This window comes from Diceros bicornis, chromosome 7 (genome assembly GCF_020826845.1).
Source record: "Diceros bicornis minor isolate mBicDic1 chromosome 7, mDicBic1.mat.cur, whole genome shotgun sequence".
NCBI lineage: Eukaryota > Metazoa > Chordata > Mammalia > Perissodactyla > Rhinocerotidae > Diceros > Diceros bicornis.
Genome location: NC_080746.1, coordinates 57,523,936 through 57,544,047, shown reverse-complemented (window position 1 = coordinate 57,544,047; position 20,112 = coordinate 57,523,936). Strand labels below are relative to the sequence as shown.

At 58.6% G+C, this 20,112-nt stretch overlaps 1 protein-coding gene across 1 annotated transcript in view; it reads left to right on the top strand.

The window, feature by feature from the left end:
- The first annotated feature begins 4,423 nt into the window (after positions 1-4,423).
- ARHGEF17 (Rho guanine nucleotide exchange factor 17) overlaps positions 4,424-20,112 on the top strand; it is a 60,800-nt gene continuing 45,111 nt past the window's right edge. The window contains exon 1 of the mRNA XM_058545648.1: positions 4,424-8,472. Within this exon, the coding sequence (XP_058401631.1) occupies positions 5,272-8,472 (3,201 nt within the window). The 5' untranslated portion in view covers positions 4,424-5,271. The remainder of the gene's footprint in view (positions 8,473-20,112) is intronic.

Here is a 20,112-nt window from a genome sequence, read left to right as displayed (position 1 = left end):
CGAGGGAGGGAGTGAGAAGAAGGGAGGGCCTGGATAGAGTCCTGGGAACTCCAACGCTGGAGGGCTAGGGAGGAGGAGGAGCCAGAGAGGTGGAGGTGAAGCCTGGGGTGTCTCTGCACCATGGTGACATGATGGGGCAGTGGAGTTGGGGGGGGCTGGAGGGGAGAAAGTGGGGGTGACGGATGGAGAAGTAAAGAGACAGGAAGGTTCTGAGGGAGGCCAGGCCCAGAGAAGGCACTTCCAGGACAGGAGACCTGTGAGTGTTGGCTGTTGGTGGTTGAGCACAGGGAGCCAGAGGGCAGGGCCAAGGAGGGGGGGAGCCAGAGAGTTAGGAGCTAGGGCTTGTCTTGAGGAGATCTCCATTCCAAGCAGGAAAAGCTCAGGGGCATTGGCTCTGTCCTAGCAGTGGATGCAGCTGCCTCCTCCCTCCCTCATTCATTTGTTCAACAAACATTCTCTGTGCTCCTTGGAGATGGCGCTGGGAACACAGGCAGCTCAGACCCAGCCCTAACCTCAGAAAGAACCCAGGGGGCTGGGGGTGCACACAAGGAAAGAGAGTTCATCCAGTAAGCAACATTAATTGAGTACCTACTGTATGCCAGGCATCATGCTGGGCAGTGGGCCCCTGCCCTCAGGGAGCTCCTGGTCTGATGGAGGAGAATGGCAATAATGAAATAAACACATACACACCTGGATCATTATAGCCGGGAAGGAGAGCTCAGAAGTAGTCAAAGAGGGCCAGGGGGCGAGGAAGGTCTCACTAGGGAGACAATAAGCTCATGGAATGGTTAGGGGCCCAGAGATGCTGGGGCCAGGGGGCCCTGACCCAGCTGGAGGGGCAGAGAAGGTTTCTTAGCCGAGGCCCAATGGCCTCAGAAGGTATTAGCTCAGGGCAGAAGGGCTGCTACTGATCCTGTGACTTTGAACAAGCACCTTCACTTTTCTGAGCCTCTGCTTCCTCACCTGTCACAGGTGAGGAAGATAATACTCCCAGGCCTCCCTAAGCCACCAGGGGGGTTGAGCAGGGAAAAGTAAGGGCAGAATTTTCATAAAGTACAAAAAAGTCTTATAACCCGATAGAAGAATGGGCAAGAGGCACAAACAGGCCTTCACAGAAAAGGAAACATAGATAATCAAAATACATAGAAGAGATATTCAATCCTATCTTGACAATGCGTCCCCTGTGTTGAGCAGTAGCATGGCCAGTGCCCCAGCACTTCTGCACATGCGCACCTGGAGTCAGGCACACCGCTCAGAGCAGCACCATCCGCAAGAGCAAACACCTGGAGACACCCAAATGCCCATCCACGAGAGGGGATGAATACACTGCGCTATATTCACATGCGGCCAGAATGCACTACACTGACAGGCAACAATATGGCTAAATCTTAGCAGTATAATATTAAGTACAAAGAAACCCTCCCAAATTATACACAGCAAGACGCTCTTTTTATAAAGTTAAAAACAACTAAAATGAAAATATATACCTTGAAGGGCTACACAGATGCAATAAAACCACATGAAAAGGAAAGCAAGGGAATGCTGAACATAGGAGGTGATGGTTATCTTGGGTGGAGGGCGGCAGGAGAAGGGGTAAGGGGACTGCATTATGAGATGTAGGACATTGTAAATGTCCTAGTTGTTTTGTTTCGTTTTTCAGTGGGAGCCAATTAAATAACTGGTGAGACTGTCAACCTTTTGTTAAAAGGCTATGAATAATCTAATTCTGTGCACTTGAGGTCTAATTACACAGGAGAGGAGACAGTCTCAGGTCATTTCTATTTGAGTTTGGAATGGAGTCAGGAGCTGGATTCCCCCTAAGACAGCTCCTTCCTGGAGCTCATTGCTTCTTGGAGTCCTCTCACTCCTCATCTTTCTCCCTCTTAAGTATCTGAGGCCCCGCAGTGGCCATGACTGTGACCATCACAACCTTCCCATCTTGATTTCCTCCGGGGGTTCTACAGCCCTGATCTCGCTGGGTCCCCGGGACTCTCTGGGTAGATGGGTTATTGATTTCATTCCCCTTTCATAGGTGAGGAGCCTGAGGCCCGAAGGAAGAGAGCGATCTGCTGAGGGTCACCTGGCACAACCATGAGGGTGCCTGCATTGGGCCCGGCTCTAGACTTCCAGCACAGTGTTCCCCTCTCTACCCTGGTGCCCAGTGCTCCCAGCCCCCTCCCAGATGAGTCTTCTGAGGGCTAACGACACCCAGGCCCCCTCTGTGCCTGGAAGATGACTTTGTCTCATCCTGAATCAAAAGGGGCTGGGGGTAGGAGGACTCATGAGGTGCTGGAAGCAGCCAAGCCACTCTCTGATTGGGGTGGGCATCCCATTGGGTGTAGGCCCAGCCTAATTCCTTAAACATCCCCCTTCCCCACCAAGAGGATTCTTGATCCAAAAGGCCTCAGCCAGCCCACCCCAAGGCCAAGCTGCAGGATACTGGGAGCCTGTGACCTGAGTCTCTGCTCCTCTCCCTCAGTTTGCCCATCTGTGATATGGGAATAACAACCTCTATCCCAGAAGTGATATGAAAACAGAATATGCCAAGATGTGAAAGAGCCTGGAAAAGTACAAATTTCAGATGGTAGGGGCCATCATTACTGAAGGAGAGCAGTGATTCCTGAGTTGAGGGTCCCCCCACCATACCAAAAATTCCCCGAAAGAGTTGAAAGAAAACATTCTAGAGGAGGTAAAATAAAGTCAGAGACAGGCACCCTTGGGGAAACCTAGACCCACTCCTCACTTTTCAGATGAGGTAGCTGAGGCCCAGGGAAGTACAGGGATTTACCCAAGGTCACATAGCAAGGGACAGGCAGAGAGGCTGCAGCCCAGGCAGGGCTCTCTTCCTTGCTATCAATTTCTCAGTGAAGAGGGAGAGATGTGCTGGCCCCTTGGAGGCAGAGCTGAGACAAAGTTGAGGTGAGGGACTTAGAGGAGGCTGGTCTTAACTCAAAGAGGAAGAGCTGTCTCCCTACAGTGATTTCTCACAAACAAGGGAAGCAGCGAGCAGGGCCCAAGGTCCTGGCTGAGTCCTCCCTCTTTCCTGGGGTCCTCCATAATCCCTGGGGTATACCATCCTGCCCTACGCCCATCCCTGTCCCTCTCTTCTGGACGAGGACCTCCTGCTCCCAGGGCCTCCCAGCCTACTCAGGCCCAGCCACAGTCGTCTTGGGCGAGGGGAGCATGAGTCAGACCAGGCTATCCTCTGTTCCTGGAGAGTCAGCCCAGGCCCAAGAAGGAGCAGGAGGCTGCTGGGGGCTCAAAGAAGAGAGAACTCCCTTCTTCTTCAGGGATCCGGGACCAGGGAAGGCTGTCTGGAGGCGCACGGTGTTTGAAGCTCCTGAAATCTGAATTTGAGTCATGGCAGAAGCTGCCATTTCCTGACTTTGACCGTGATCAGAGTTATTTCTCCTTCATGACCCATAGATAAGGGGCAATAGTATCTACCTCCAAGGGTGGTGCAAGGATTAAATAAAATAAACGAAATAATACCCATACATCCACGGCGCTCCATACATTCCCGTTCGTTCATTCAGATGTAGAGGAGCTGTCCTGCATTGAAGCTGGCCCGGGCAGGATGAATGGGACCTAGCAGAGGCAGGTAGGGGTGGGAAGGCCCCAGTATCCGGTACAATGCGAGACTTGCCAGACTGGGACAGAGGCGGGAGTGGAGCTCAAGGGTTGGATCAGCTTGAAGCAGGAGCAACGACCCACACCTTCCGTGCCGGCAGGGTGGAGCAGCCGCAAGTAGGAGGGTAGGCTTGGCAGTGCAAATCGAGGGCGTTCCCGTCGAAGCTCCTTTTGTGTGTGAAGCCGAAGGAGGGGCAATGCGCTTTGTGAAGGGATCAGGTTTGAAACGGCTCCTGAAGGGACTAGGAAACGACTGAAAAGAAGGAAAGTAAGTGAACTGTTCCCAACGCTTCCGTTTTTTGGTGGTGAGTGCTGCTTTACCTGTCCAGGGCTCCGCGGGGGGGGGGGGGGGGGGGGGGCGGGGGAGAATCCGGCCGGTAGAGGGCGCAAGAGCCGCGTGCCCCCAAGCGCTGGGGAAGAAGGAGGCGGGGCGCAAGGCGGAGCATCCAGGAGAGGGGCCGCCGAGACGGCGGGGGCAGGTGGAGGGGCGTGGCTAGGGCTGGCAGCTGGAAACAGGAGGGCGGGTAGGGGCGTGGTCACAAAGGGTGGGGTTTTTAAAAAGAGCGGCGTGGGAAGGGCTGGGGGACGGTTCGAGCTGGACAGGTCGCCGGGGTGGAGGGGCGGGGCGTTTGGGAGCGCGAGGGGCGGCACCGGGTCGCAGTTACAGCGGGATTCGCAGCGGTGGGCGGGACAAGGGGCGTGGCATGGGCGGGGTGAAGGGGCGGGGCAGGAAGCGGGAAAAGCCTGGTCGACCAGCTGCGCCCACTGCTCCCCCTGGCGGCGAGTCCCGCCCCCTTCCCCGCTCGGAGAGTGTTTCTGCGTGACCGTGAGCGTCGGTGTGTAAAAGTTTGTGGGTCCGAGGTTGCCATGTTGGGGTCCGTTGGGTAGGAGGTGTTTGCGCGCGAAAGCGGCTGAACCGCAGTGGGTGCGCCGCCCTGGCTGTATGTCTGCGGAGCTGACCACACTCAAAGCTTGCTTGTGTCGGAGCGAGTCCTTGGGAGGCAGTTTGGCCCGCTGGGCTCCCGAGGGGCTCATTTGGAGGGTCGCTGCGGTCTGCCTGTGCTCCAGCAGTCTTGTTTCTCCTTCGGCTCCTCCCCATTCCCTCCCCCCAACTCTCGATTCCCAGCCCTGCGTGCTCCCGGAGCCCACCCCCTCTTTTGGGCGCGAGGCCCCGCCCCCCGCCCCCTTTCCTCAGCCACAAAGTTTATTTGCAACAAAAGGGAGCGAAGAGCGAGCAGCCAAGAGGGAGGGAGCGGGAGCCGGAGCGGGAGCGTGAGGGGAGGCAGGCAGGCCGGCTGGCGGGCGCAGAGCCGAGGAACGGAGCGCTGGGATCCTGCCCGGGCCGGGCCGCGATGCTCCGGGTCGCGCCGACCGAGGCAGGGGCCGGGCCCGGGGGTCGGCGCTGAGGCGGGAGGGGCTGCGCGGGATGGAGCCGATGCAGCCCACGGCCGCAGAAACTTGAGCCGCGGCAGATGAACCTCTGCTCCGGTCTCTGCGCTCTCTCCTCGCAAACCCCCTCGCACTGCAGCTGCAGGACCCAGGCCTTCGGACCCCGGCTGCTGCGCTCCTTCAGGGCGAGGGCGTAGGGGGGGTTGGCCGCGGCTCCCCGAGGCCAGCCCCCCCGGAGTGAGTGCAGCCACTATGGCGGACGGGGCGCCCCGGCCCCCACTCTATCGCAGCGTCTCCTTCAAGCTGCTGGAGCGCTGGAGCGGCGGGCCCGGGCGGAGGGAGGAGGCCACGGACACCCCTGGGCTGCGGCGCCGTGCCTCGTGCCGGCCGACGGCTACCGTCCCGGGCCAGCCCTCCCGGCGCGTGTCCAAGCTGGCGTCGGGGCCCCCGGCCGCCTCCGCGCAGCCGCGCCCGCTCCGCAGCCTTTCGCCGTCGGTGCGCCAGCTCTCCCGGCGTTTCGACGCGCCGCGTCTGGATAACGATTCCGCTGGGGCCCGGGACGGGGGCGTCTCCCTGGGGGCCGCGGAAGAAGCGGCGGAGAGCGCCGCGCGCGGGGCCTGGCCCAGCGTCACCGAGATGCGCAAGCTCTTCGGTGGCCCTGGCTCCAGGCGGCCCAGTGCCGACTCCGAGGCCTCGGGGACCCGCAGCCCCGACGGTGCCGCGTGGGAACCCCCAGCTCCGGACCCGCGGCAGCCACCAACGCCACCTCCTCGGACGTGCTTCCCCCTGGCGGGCTTGCGTTCGGCGCGGCCGCTGCCCGGCCCAGGGACCGAGGGAAGGAGGCGACGGCAGCAGCAGCAGCAGCAGGAGCGGGCGCAGCGTCCGGCGGATGGTTTACATTCTTGGCATAGCTTCTCCCAACCGCAGGCCGGGGCCCGGGCCTCCTGCTCCTCCTCCTCCTCCATCGCCTCCTCCTATCCTGTCAGCCGCAGCCGGGCTGCTAGCTCCAGCGAGGAGGAAGAGGAGGGCCCGCCGCCGCCACCGCCCGGGGCTCAGAGTCCGGCCTACCACGGCGGCCACTCCTCGGGCAGTGACGAGGACCAAGACGGTGAGGGCGGCCACCGCTGGGGAGGGAGGCCGGGACCCAGGCCTGGAAGCTCCCTCTTGGATAAGGACTGTAGGTCGGACAGTTATGGGTTAAATTTGGGCAGCATGGACTCGGCAGGAGGAGCCAGGAGCCCTGAGCCCCCAACATCTCCGAGAGCCCCTAGCGTGGAAGGACCCCGGGAGTGGGGTACTAGCTCGCCTCCTTGTCTGCCAGGTGCCCAGGAGGGACCTCGGCCCTTGTCCGACACTGTAGGGGGTGCTTTCCGCGTGGCCAAGGTGAGCTTTCCCGCCTACCTGGCCAGCCCAGCAGGCTCCCGTGGTAGCAGCCGTTACTCCAGCACTGAGACCCTCAAGGATGAGGACCTGTGGGCTAGCCGGGGTTCTGGGGGCTGGGGCGTGTATCGCTCGCCTAGCTTTGGAGCCGGGGAAGGGCTCCTAAGGCCCCAGGCACGAACCCGCATCAAGGGACCTGTGGGCACCACGAGGGCATTGAGGGATGGAGCATTGGAACTGGACAAGAGCCGAGAGCGAAAGTCCCTGTCGAATCCAGATATCGCCTCTGAGACCCTGACACTGCTCAGTTTCCTGCGCTCAGACCTTTCAGAGCTGAAGGTCCGAAAGCCTGGTGGGCGTCCTGTGGACCCTGGGAGCAGCCCCCTAGATGGCAGAGACTCACCATCAGCAGGTGGCCCCGTGGGGCAACTTGGGCCCATGCCCACCCCAGCCCCAGCATCACCTGGCACCCGCCCCACACTCAAGGACTTGACAGCCACCCTACGGAGGGCAAAGTCGTTCACCTGCTCTGAGAAGCCCATGGCCCGCCGTCTACCCGGAACCAGTACCCTGAAGCCCAGCTCCTCTGAGCTCCTGCTGCCAGGCCCAGGTGCCGAGGAGGACCCACTGCCCCTCGTCGTCCAGGATCAGTACGTGCAAGAGGCCCGTCAGGTTTTTGAGAAAATCCAGCGCATGGGTGCCCAGCAGGATGAGGGAAGCGATGCCCTCCCTGGAAGCCCTGAGTGGGCAGGAGATACGAGCCGAGGGCAGCGGTCCCAGGAGGAGCTCTCCGGCCCTGAGTCCAGCCTGACAGATGAGGGCATTGGGGCAGACCCGGAGCCTCCTGTTTCAGCCTTTTGCGGCCTGGGTACCGCAGGGGTGTGGCGACCTCTTTCCTCCTCCTCAGGTCACACCAACCACCATGGCCCTGGGGCTGAAGACAGTCTGGGAGGGTGGGCCCTGGTGACCCCTGAAGCCCCTCCCACACCTGGTGCCCTCCGCCGGAGACGCAAAGTCCCAACTTCAGGCCCTGGTGGGACTGAACTAAGCAATGGGGAGGCAGGTGAGGCCTACCGGTCTTTGAGTGACCCCATTCCGCAGCGCCACCGGACTGCCACCTCCGAGGAGCCCTCTGGGTTCTCCGTGGATAGCAACCTCCTGGGCTCGCTGAGCCCCAAAACAGGACTTCCAGCGGCCTCAGCTGTGGATGAGGGTTTGACCAGCGGCCACAGTGACTGGTCTGTGGGCAGTGAAGAGAGCAAGGGATACCAGGAGGTTATTCAGAGCATTGTTCAGGGGCCTGGTGCCTTGGGGCGTGTGGTAGACGACAGGATTGCTGGCAAAGCCCCCAAGAAGAAATCTCTGAGTGACCCCAGCCGCCGTGGGGAGCTGGCTGGGCCTGAATTTGAGGGCCCTGGAGGGGAGCCCATCCGAGAGGTCGAGCCCCTGCTGCCTCCGTCCAGCAGTGAGCCCATCCTTGCTGAGCGGCGGGCGGGACCAGAAGAACCCAGTCCTGCCAGGGGCCGGGCACAGTCTGAGATGGCCCTACCAGAGGCCCCGCCTGCCTCCTCCACTGCCCGCCGCGACTTCCACCTTGACCCTAAACTGGCTGACGTTCTGTCCCCGCGGCTCAGCCGTCATGGTTCCAAGAAGCGCCCAGCCCGGAGCAGTCATCAGGAGCTCCAGAGTGAGGAGGGCAATCAGGACCAGGCTGGCAGCCTGTGTCGGGCCCGACCCTCCTCCAAACACGTTCGCCATGCCAGTGTGCCTGCCACCTTCATGCCTATCGTGGTGCCTGAGCCCTCACCTTCCGTTGGCCCCCCTGTGGCTGTGCCAGAGCCCATGGGCTTCCCTGCCCGAGCCTACCCCACGCAGCAGGCACCATCACTCGAGGACGTCACTAAACAGTACATGTTGACTCTCCACTCTGGCGAGGTCCCAGCCCCAGTGCCAGTGGATATGCCCTGCTTGACTCCGGTTGCACCGCCCTCTGCTGAGGCCAAGCCCCCTGGGGCAGCCCGGGCTCCAGATGAGCCTGCTCCAGCCAGCAAGTGCTGCAGCAAGCCACAGGTGGTGAGTCCTTTGTGGGGGACCTTCCGGATGGGGCTGGAAGAGGGCCATGGGCACTGACTTCCATAGGAGCCTTTGGAGTGTGCTCATTGGGCAGGTGCCCAGGTCTGAGGGTGCTTCTCCTGTCCTGGAAGTGCCCAGGCAGTTTTAAGAGTGTTAATGACACATGGCTGCTGTCTACCCAGGCCCTGGAAGGAAGCTTCAGGTTTCTGCTGGTGCTAATGTCAAAGGTTCTTGTCAGCTCCAAGGTGTTCTGGGTGATAATTACAAAGGGTTCTGATCTAGTCCTTTAGATGTTTCTCAGGGACTGGCTTTAGAGATTCCTATCTGGTTCTTTGTTATAAATACACAAGGAGGTGTGAGGGTGATGGAACTTTCTCGAGACTTGCTGCCCCGTTGGCCCCTTGTAGGATGTTTGGGCTCAGGGGCCCACAGCTGACATGAGTTTGCCCTTCTGCATGTGGCTTTTCTGTGGCAGATCAAAATATGGGTCTGTCCCTGGGCCAGGGAGAATTGGAGAGGTACAAGGCATTTTTTATAGAGTAGTGGAAGGGACTTCATAAAGTACATTGGTGGCCCTGGCCTTGCTCTGTGACTCAACCTCCCCATCTGTAAAATCAGGGGGGTTGTGGACAAGGTGGTGCCTGTGTCTCCATCCAGTTGGTGCTGTGCAGATTTGGCAGAGTCCGTGGGTTGGAGTTGGGGCACTCTTGGGGCCTGAGGTCTGCCAGAGCCTCTTCCGATTAGAATGGGGGCTTGTAGAGGAGGGCAGGGTCAGGGAGCGGGCTGAAGCTCGGCAGCCAGGGGCCTTGAGAGAGGTTGGGAGTGCTCATGGCCCCACAGGCAGGGCTGTCTCTGTGGATCAGGGTGGGGATGCTGGTCCCCCATCCTGCTGCAGGCTTGCAGCTTCTCCCCAGCCCACCCCTTTCCTGGTGACTCCTGAGATGTTTCCCCCTTCCTCTGCCAGACCTCAGGCCCTGGGGACTTGCTCTCCTGAGGCCCCCACCTCCACCTTCTGGCTTCAGCTGTCCCTGGAATTTTGGCTCTGGGTTCAGATGGGTTCTAGGCAATGTGATGCCCTGGCATCTTAGTTGGAAGCTAGGTTCTAGGCTCTGGGTTCTGGGCCTAGAGTGGGGATGGCCCAGGGTTATTTCAACCATGGCCTGCACTCCTGCTGTGTTTCCTGCCTGTGTAGGGAGCCTGGAAACCCGAAACCCTGGACTCATTTGGTCGCTCCCCGTTCCCAGCGCTCTCACAGCCCCTCTGAACTCTCTCTCTTTGTTTCTCTCTCCTTGTCTCTACTTCCCCCTGGTCTTGGCTCTCTTGTCTCTCATGGAGGCTGCAGAGAGAGTCAGCAGGCCGGAAGTGGGGAGGGGAAATTGTGGACCTGTCCTTCCTTCTGAGAGCCTGGTAGGGCAGCTCAGGTGCCCCTAACTCCAGTGCCCGTTGTCTGCGGAACTTGGGGCTGGGGGAGGGGGAGAGCAAGGGCAGCTTCTGCCAGGGGCCCCCTCCCTAGCTGCCTTTCCCATATAATTATCTTCTCTGAGAGCCTTGAAGGCTAAATTAGGGGAGAGGGCAGGGGTGAACCAAGGGCCTCAGGGAGACTATGGTGGGTGCTCCTAAGAAGAGGCATTGAGACCTGGAGAGGAGGTGGGAGTGTTTGCAGAATTGGCCCCTGATCTGCCTCCCTTCACATTCTCCCCCTGTCCCACCTGACCTCAGGGAGAAGCTTAGGGCCCCACATACCCTGCAGAGGGCTATGAGGGGAGACACATCTGTCCATAACACAGGCATCTCCCTGTCCTCAACAGAGGCTCTCTCCGGCCTCCCGGCCTTTGCCCACTTGAGTTCTCCCACCTTTCCAGCTGATGACCCCTTAGAGGAGAAAACTGGTGAGTCTGTCATTAGCAGAGCAGGGTTTGAGCCTTGCTCCAAATCCCTGTGTGGCCTAGGATCAGTCACATCCCTGCTCCATGCCTCACTTTGCCCTTCTGTAAAATGGGAGGAATGGTCTCTGCCTGGCAGGCTCTGTGTGGTGAGCGGGTGGTGTGATCACTCCCTCCCTGGGGGCAGGAGAAAGGGAAAAAACAGGCTCCACTGCCCCAGCTGCTTCTCAGTGATCAGCCCTGACCCCTCCTCCCTGCCCCCTACTGGTTTCTAAGCACAGGGCTGGCACTCTAGGCCTCAGTAGAACTTGGTGGACGTGAAGCTGCTGAAAAGAAATGCACCATCTCCTAATTCCCTACCCCCTCATAAAGCCTGGAAGTTCTCCCATCTGCTAGCCCGAATCCCTCCTGCTGTCCCCTTCCTTCTGGGTCCAGGAAAATGGGGAGCAGCTGTTCAGCCCCTCCTGCTGGCCTCTGTGGAGGAGACAATGTTCCCTTGTTTCGGGCCTGGGGGTCCAGTCACGCTCCCTGGGTTTTGGGTGGAGATGGTGTGGTGTGGGCTCCGGAATAAGAAGGGAAGAGGAGAGGCCGTCACGCTTTGCTGTTGAGGCAGAAACCAGTGTGAATCCAGGCAGGGGCTGACAGGAGCAGCCCCGGGGGGCAGAAGGGGCCCCTGACTCAACCCCAGGCTGCGGGAGTCCCTCAAACTCAGGTCTTTCCCAGCTCAGAGTCTGAATTTGCCCTCCACATGGTGTTGCCCCCATAGTTGGGAGCAGCAGGCCTGGGTACCAGGCCTGGCACAGCCTCTGACTCGCTCTGAGACCAGGACAGAGTCATCCTGGGTCTCAGTTTTCCTGTCTGTGCAGAGGGACGTTAGACTGCCTGGACTTTGAGGCTGACGAAGGACAGGGTGCTCAGGGAAACAGGAGGCGTCGGAGTGCAGCTGGAAGAGGGAGAAAGGCGGCTCTGTGCAACGGCTCTAAGAGCTGAGGAGCCCCGGAAATGAGGGATAACGCATGGTCGCTGTATTCTGCGAACACCTGGGTGTGTATGTGCTGGGGAGCAGGCCGAGCTGTCAGAGCCTCCCTGTCCCGCCCCTGCCCCTTGTCATTGCCACTTGGGGCCACAGTAGCCTGGAGGATCAGCGACTCTTCACTCTAGGGCTTCCCCGACCCCAGCCTTAAAGTAGAGTCTTGTAGTCCAACCTTCTGCCCTCAGGTACCTGATACCCATTTGACAGATGTGACAACTGTAGCCCCGAAACAGGAAGTGACTTGTGTCACAGAATCATGGATGGACTCACAGAATTTTAGTGTCTTGGAATAGCAGTGGCAAACATTTAGGTGCTTAGTATATGCCAGACATTCTGAACGTTTCATTCTTCAAATGTGAAAGCTGTGGGAATCTGAGAGTGTGAATTCTTAGAATTGCAGACTTAGATTCCCACTGAATCCTAGAATGTCCATGTCCTAGAGGCGAAGGGGCCCATGGATTCCTGTTTCTCAGTGGATGGGCCTGCCATCTGAGTAGGGGGGCAGGGTCGGGAGCAGTTGGGGATGTCACCTGCACACACCCTAAGAGCCTGAACGGCTTCATGGTGGTTTTTTAATTCACCGGGGCCTGGGGTTGGGGTGGGCAGAACTTCGAGACTCAGAAAGGAGAGTTCTGGGTCTGAGGTCACACAGCAAGGCAGGGCAAAGCCAGGCCCAACCAGCAGAACCCTGGCCTTGCCCCCACCCCCTGCCCCCAGCAGTCACAGCCCCCTCATTGCCCAGCTTGCCCAGCCAGCTCCCTGTCTTGCTGAGGAAGGCCTGGCTGTAGCTCTTTGTCACCTTTCTTCTCTCTGTCTCCCCTTGGCAGGGACCCACAGGGGTGGGGGTTCTCTCCTTTCCCTCCTTGGCTCTTTGCTATGATTTTTCCATGGAAACTGATTCTGGGAGGGGAGGCAATTAGGACATTTGGAATTCTGAGCGGTAACAAATATCTATAATTAAATGTCTTGTCACCCAGCAGGAGGAGGGTGGGAAGGGGGAGGACAGGCGGAGGGCTGTCCTTTTCCTTTGTTTATTCCCTCCTTCCTAAGGGCTCTGGGCTACTGGGGGAGTGTGGCCCAGGAATAGATCCCCCCCACCCAGCGGGGAAGAGTTGGGGGATGGACCAGAGTCGAGTCTGACATTTTCCAGCCCCACATTTCCGGGACCAGCTGGGTTTGAGACTGTGAGGCTGCTGCTAATCCTGTCCCCAGCCCCCCTCCCAGTGTAGGGACCTACCCCTCCTGCTTCCCTCCCTCCCATCTGTGATCTCTCAGGCTACACATGCCGCCCTGCAGAGGGGTGGAGGCACCCCCGAGCTGCCTGGGGAGCTGAAACACTCAGAGTGTCCAGAATCTAGAAGCAGACTGGAAGCGGCTGTAGGATATTGAGGGACTGGCCCGAGGGCTGGCAGGGGAGGCTTCCTGGAGGAGGCTCTGCCTGGAGCTTGCCTTTGAAAACTGGAAGAGTTTGGATAGTCAGAGAGGAAGGGGTTCTAGGAGGAGGGCACAGCATGAGCAGAGGCTGGGAGGTGGGAAAGAGCAGGGCAGACTGTGCAGCAGGAGTTAGTTTCAGAGACTTGGGTGACCCTTGACAGGGCAATGTGTTCATTCATTTAACGAAACTTGGGTGACCCTTGACAGGGCAATGTGTTCATTCATTTAACAAATGCTTACTGAGCCCCTAGACATGTCAGGCACTCTTCTAGGCCCTGGGGTATAGCAACAAACAAAACAAAGTCCTGGCCTCATGGAGCTTCCAGACTAGTATGGAGACCAGTCTGTAACTAGATACATTATGTGTCAAGGAGAGGTAGGGGCTGGGGAGCAAAAGACAGCAGGATAAGAGAGTAGAGAATGACTGTTTTAGATTGAGAGGTCTGGGAAGGAATCTCTGAGGAGGTGAGATTGGAAGCAGAGACAGGGAGGAAGTGAGAGAGCAAGCCAGGTGGCCCTCTGGGGAGAAGAGCATTTTGGGCAGACAGGAACAGCAAGTGCAAAGGCCCTGAGGTAGAAATGTGTTTGCGAAATTGTCAAGAGGATGTCTGTGGGCCACCCAGTGGCGCAAGCGGTTAAGTGCATGTGCTCCGCTGTGGTGGCCCGGGGTTCGCCGGTTTGGATCCCGGGCGCGCACCGACGCACCGCTTGGCAAGCCATGCTGTGGTGGCGTCCCATATAAAGTGGAGGAAGATGGGCATGGATGTTAGCCCACGGCAAGTCTTCCTCAGCAAAAAGAGGAGGATTGGCAGATGTTAGCTCAGGGCCGATCTTCCTCACACACACAAAAAAAGAGGATGTGTGGATGGAGTAAAGTAGGAGGTGAGGTCAGAGAGATAAGGGAGGCTGGAAATGGGTTGAGGCCAGATGAGGTGGCTCTCACAAACCTATACGAGGTCTTCGGCATTTACTTGAGGTGTGGGGGCAGGCACTGTTGGAAGGTTCTGAATAGAGCAGGTTCTGATCTGACTTAGGCTTTCACAGGTCTGCTCTGGGTCTCTGTGGGGGTGGACTGCAGACGCCCAGGGGGAAGCAGAGGCCAGTCAGGAGGCCACTGGAATAATCTGGGCAAGAGATGATGGTGGCTTGGGCTGGGGCAGAGGAGGCAGGGGGGTGAGTTTCTGCTGCAGCCCTGAGGGCTTTGCGAGGGCCTGGACCCCAGCATTCAAAATGAACAGGCAGGGCCGGCCCCGTGGCTTAGCGGTTGAGTGCGCGCGCTCCGCTACTGGCGGCCCGGGTACGGATCCCGGGCGTGCACCGACACACCGCTTCTCCGGCCGTGCTGAGGCGGCGTCCCACACACAGCAACTAGAAGGATGTGCAGCTATGACATACAACTATCTACTGGGGCTTTGGGGAGAAAAAAACAAAGGAGGAGGATTGGCAATAGATGTTAGCTCAGAGCCAGTCTTCCTCAGCAAAAAGAGGAGGATTAGCACGGATGTTAGCTCAGGGCGGATCTTCCTCACAAAAAAAAAAAAAAAATGAACGGGGAGCTACTGTGGCTCCTGTGGCTGGGCAGTGTGTCGCTTAGGGTGGGGAGGGGGAGATTGACAAAGCCCCCAGGGTAGCCTGGGGCTGTAGGCTGCACTGGCCGCCCCCTGCAGGCCCCCTGCAGACACACGTTGGCTTGGCTCAAAGGCTAGGAGGGTGGAGCTGCTGCAGGGCCCCAGTGAGGCTGGTGACAGTGCCTTATCCCACTGGTGCCTCCTCTGCAGCCACCGAGACACGCATCAGCTCCAGCTTGCATGTCTTTTGGGACAGGGAGCTCATGCCACCCCATGGCAACCCTGTCGCTCCCATCTGGTCCTCCAGCTAGGTGGGCATCCCCATATACGGATGAAGAAGCAGGCCCAGAGTGGGCAGAGGTTGCCCAAGTCTGTGTGGCTCAAGCATGGGATTTGGCCCCAGGTGTCCTGACTCCCAGGCCATGTGTCGGCCCCACGGAGTTCCCACTGAGCAGAGTTGGCAGGGATGGTGTGGGAGGGCGGGGGAGGGGGAGCCCACGTTTCCCAGAAAGGCTCGCAGTCCTGGCGTACTTATTGGGAAATGTGCCCAGGCAGCCTGGCGCCTTTCTGGCAGGCCCTGAAATAGGGGCCCTAGGTCTCCTGGGAAGCGGGAGCCTATTGGAGCCAATGCTTCCACCATGGGAGTTGATCCCCCCATGCACCCCCTCCCCTACTTCCCACCCCCAGGCCTCTGGGGCATTCCAGGGGTGGCAGGAGGCAGAGGAAGACTGCCAGGCTGCCAGGCTCTGAGCTGTGAGTGAGCCCCAGTCCCTGACATGCAGGGCCCAGGGCCCCAGCCAGGGTATCTGAGCCTCCATCCAGTAGCTGTGGGGCTCACCTAGTGTAGCACATGGGGGTCTGCACTAGGGGCCAGAGCTGGCGTCCAGCTTTAGACTACCCATTTTCCTGCTGTGTGGCCTTAAATAAGTCCCTTCCCCTCTCAGAGCCACAGAATCCTCCATGCTCTTGGGCACTGGGATAAAACCTCCTCCCAGGCCTCTTGGGAGAGGGAACAGCTGCCCTGAGTAGGATCCTGACTTGTGGACCAAAGTGCTGGCAGGTGGGGGCTCACAGCCCCCTGAGGCCGCTGAGAAGACCAAGGCTCAGAGTGGGGCCGGGACTCACCCGGGTCTGGCCCCGGGGCCTTTTCCCCTACCAGCTGCTACTCTAGGCCCCCCGACACACAGACGGGGCCTCTCCCCACACTTGGGGCAGGCTGTGGGGCTCACTCTCGGCCCGTTCCCAGAAGTGGTGATGCTGCTGCTGCTGGGACATTAAAGTTTTCTCTGGGGCTCAGGGAAGTCACGGGGCGCTGAGACCTCCCGAGGAGGGAGAGAGTGAGGGGAGTCTGGAGAGGTACCTGAGGTGGGAGGGGCACGAGCTGATTCCAGGGTCTAGGCTGGCAGACGGGTAGTATAGTCATCTCCTGTTGCTGTTGTAGCAAATTACTGCACATTTAGTGGCTTAAAACAATTCAAGTATTATCTTGCTGTTCTGGAGGTCAGAAGAATGGGTTTCACTGGGGTAAAATGAGGGTGTTAACAGGGCTGCGTTCCTTCTGCAGAGTTTGGGGAAAACCTGTTGCCTTGCCTTTTCCAGCTTCTGGTGGCTGCTGGCTCTTCTTGGTTCATGGCCTCTTCCCCAATCTTCAAAGCCAGCAGCATAGCGTCTTCAAATGGCTCTCACTCTGAACCGAACCTCCTGCCTCCCTCTTATAAGGACCCTTGTGATTACTTTGGGCCCACTTGGATCTTCCAGGATAATCTCTCCATCTCAAAATCCTTAATCACATCTGCAAAGTCCCTTTTGCCGTGTAAGGTAACATATTCACATGTTCCAGGGATTGGGATGTGGACATCTTTGGGGGTCATTATTCTGCCTACCACAGGCAGGCGGAGGGGCCAGGCTGTTGGCTCCTGAGGTCCAGAGCCCCTGGTGGGTGCTGGTCATGGGGCAGAGCCTGTAAACTCAGGCCCACTGCATTTATCCTGCATTCATTTCTTTCCATGTTCATCCATCATTTGTCATTTGTTCATTCAGTAGTCAATTCTTAGGCAGTGGGGACACAGAGCGAGAGCTTGGACACCATCCCTGCTTGCCAGGAGCTTTCCACAAGGGTCTTAGCCCCCTGAGGTGGCTGGGGTGCAGAGGGTGGCTGAGCCCTGGCCTGGTGGGAGAGGGACAGAAGTGCCCATGGATCCCTTGTGGACAGGCTTGTCTTCTAGGGGTGGCTGGCCCTGGGTTTGCTGACTAAAAATTGGCGTGAAGCAGCTCCCAGGAAGGGCAGTTGGCAGGGGAGTTTAGAGCCTGGGCAAAGAGGTGGGGAGGGCGGGAGTCACATCTCTGCCGGGCTGCCCCAGGTGGACTCAGGGGCAGATGGAGGGGAGCTCCTTATCCCCGTGTGCCGGGAGCTCCATGTTGGGGATTGGTGACCCTGGTGCTGTGGGACCAGAGGACCTGTCACATCCATTCATGCCCTGAGAGGCTGAGGTGCTTCCCAGGGGATGGCACACGGAGGGTAAGGAGCATGCTCCAGCTCCCTTCTCCCCCCAGGCTGGCTTTGGGACCCAGGGCCAGCATTTACAGACTCCTCTGTGCTGTGCCCTCACTCCACCAAATATTATTGTTAAGAGTCAACGAAGTAATGCCAAGAGGGCTTGGTGCATAGTAAATGCTCAGGAAATGTTAGTTCCTCCCCTCATGACGGAGATGCTAAGATGTTAGGATTCTAAGATTCTAAGAGACATTGATTCCAAGATGCTCAGCATTTTGGCATCTCTTTCCAGCCTTTCCAGAGGACAAAGCTCTGGACAGGAAGACAGGTGGGGTCCTGGCTACACCTGGGCAGGGCCAGTGGCCTGAGGGGAGAGGGGCTGGGCAGCTGTGTGGAGCCAAGCGCCCACTGTCCTTGCTCCCCTCTCCAGGTCCGCCTCTCCTTTTCTTACCGCCAGCCCCAACCTGGGAGGCAGAGCAGATCCGAAGTCCTCTCTGGGTCAAAGCCGCAGACCCATTGGAACCGGCCTATGAAGCAAGGCTCAGAGACCCTCAAGCCAGAGAGTCTGAGGGTCTGTGTGCCTGGTGGGCTCTGCGGTCGGACTGATGAAGGTTAACATGTCAGACTTGACTCTGACTCACTTGCTGGGTGATATCTAACAATCATTGTACCTCAGCTCTGAGCCTCAGTTTCCTAGTCTGTGAAATGGGGACACTCGAGTTATGAGGGATGGAGAGAGAATGCTTGTGGAGCCTTCAGCTCATGACCGCGGGTCTAGAAGCTCGCAGAAATGTGGCTACTGTAGAGCGTGTGCTTTTGAGATTGCCAGCTCAGAGTGTAGAATCTCGTGGTTTCAAGATGAAGGATTCTGAGGTTTTTTCCAGGAGTCCTACCTCGTAGCTTGATTTTGTTCGTGCATTTGAGATTATTACTTCTTGGTGCTGAGATTCTGGGGCTAGGGAGAGGCGGGGCAGGTCCTGGGCCAGTGGGAGGGCAGTGGGGGGACTGTGATGGGGGGGACTGTGATGGAGAGGGCCTGGCTGAGGGAGCAAGCGCCAGGTTGGTGTCTGTTTCCTGTTTATTGGTTCCCAGGGGGTGAGCAGGCCCTGCTCCCGAGCAGCATGGAGCAGGAGGGAGGGAGGCCCGGGGTCCTGGCCGCCAGCCAGCCTCACAGCCTGGCCTCCTGGGACTGCTGAGACCCCTCCCCCCAACCCCCTTGGACAAACATCCAGTCCTTTCCCAGGACAGGGCACTGGAGGTCAAGGAGCAGATGTGGAAGGGAAGGGGCGGAAGGACGGGAAAGGACCCCCTCCCCCCGAAAAATGCTACTGACTCCGTCTTTCTTGGCTGCCTATGTCACTGAGGTCTCAGACACTCCTGGTTCCTCGCTGTCCTCCTCTGTCTCTCACCGACTCCTTGGGGTGGGGCCTGGTGGTGAGACATTGAACTTCTTGGCAGGCCAGGAGGCAGGAGGAGGCCTTGAATGCTACGATGGTCCACTCGGAAAGACCCTTAGAAACCAGCCGTATCTTCTAACTGGCCCTCACCCCTGCATTATTTGAGGGGGTGGGGAAACAGGCCCGGCGAAGGGAGGGGTCTTGCCCAAGGCCACACCATAGTAGACCAGGCCCAGCAATCTGCCCTGTGCTCACCACTGCTCCAGCCCCACCCTTGGACTGCTGGGGATAAGGGGCCATTGGGAGTTCTTGAGAGGGGAGGTGGCATTTTAGGGAATTAGGCTGAGACAGGCAGGAAAGAGAAGCCTTGATATATAACTGAGGCCAAGAGGGCAGGGAGGTCTCTGTTTGACCGGAGTACACGAGGAGAGGCTATGTGTGCAGGAGCCAGGTTGAAGGCCTCGAGTGCCGAGTTAAACAGCCTGGGCTTTGTCCTGTGGGCAGAGGGGAGCCATGGAAGGTTAGAAGCTGAGGAGGAGCAATGCCAGATGGGCACGTTAGAAAGCATCTTCTGGTTGGGGGTGATGATTGGACCGGAGGGAGCAGGGAGGTGAGAAACCTGAGCTTAGGGGAGCAGATGATGTAGGGATGGAGGAAAAAGGACTTAGTAGGGAGATAATTTGGAGACGAAATCTGAGTATTTAAACTTAGGCTCAGGGGCCCTATTAGAAACTGAGGTGGGGGGAGTAGGGCCCACCTCCCTTATTTGAGTTAGAGAGTGAGGCAATGGGACAGGACGCAGGGTCATCTGAGTCATCCCCCTCCCTCAGTGCAGAACTTTCCTCTGCATTTCTGGAAGGGTAAGGAGGCCCTGAGCCAGCTTAGGTCCCTGCCTCTGTGCCCCGTATGCTTCTTGTCTAACTTCCGTCCGTCCTGCTCCAGCAGAGTGCCCTGCTTCTCAATGGGGTTGCCAGAGAACAGCAGAGCTCCAGGCTACACCCCCAATCTGGCCCTTCTGGGAGTGGCCTTGGTAGGGAACATGTGGGGGAGAAAAGGAGCAGGCATGTGCTGCGTTGCTGGCTATGATCCCAGATAAGTGACTCGGCCTCAGTCTCCCCATCTGTGAAGTGGGAGTCCCAGATGTGGCAGAGCCCAGGAGAGCTCTGGGTCAGGGGTTGACGGGGGTTGGGGGGCAGAGTGACTAGTAGGTAGACTGGCAGGCAGCCCTTCCAGCAGCGCTCACAGTGGGTCGTTTAGTCAGAGAGCAAGTATCCTTGTGATATTTGTACCCTAGACCCCGAGACAAGTGCTGTTCTGTGGCCCTGCAGCCCTAGAGGCCTTCCTGGGGGAGAGTTGGGCAGGGGCTGCAGGGAGAGAAGTAACTCAGATTTGGGCCCTGATCTGAGTCTCAGTTTCCTCCTCAGATGCCCAAGTACCCTTCTGGCTCCGTGCTGCTCTAGGGCTCTCCTCTCCCCTCCTGCCTGGACCAGAGCTTCCAGGCTTCTCCCCAAGGCCAGTGGGGGCGTTGCCTGGGGCGGGTGAGGAATTTCCGAGGGAACAGCTAAATTCAGCTCCAGCTAAAAATAGTCCTGGGCCTGGCCCCAAGGCTGGAGGAGGAGGAGGAGAAGGGCCCGGCAAGACACTTACCCACCTGCCCCACCTCTTCACCTGGACCCAGGGCCTCCTCCTTCCTCCGCTTCTTCTGCTTATTCACACCAGCCTTTCCCTCACTGGGGGCTCCTTGCTTTCTTCTCTCCTCTGTCTTCCTCCTCTGTCCTTCGCCCTGCCCTCCTCCCTCGGTCTTGCTCCTTCTGTCTGTCTCCTCTGACCC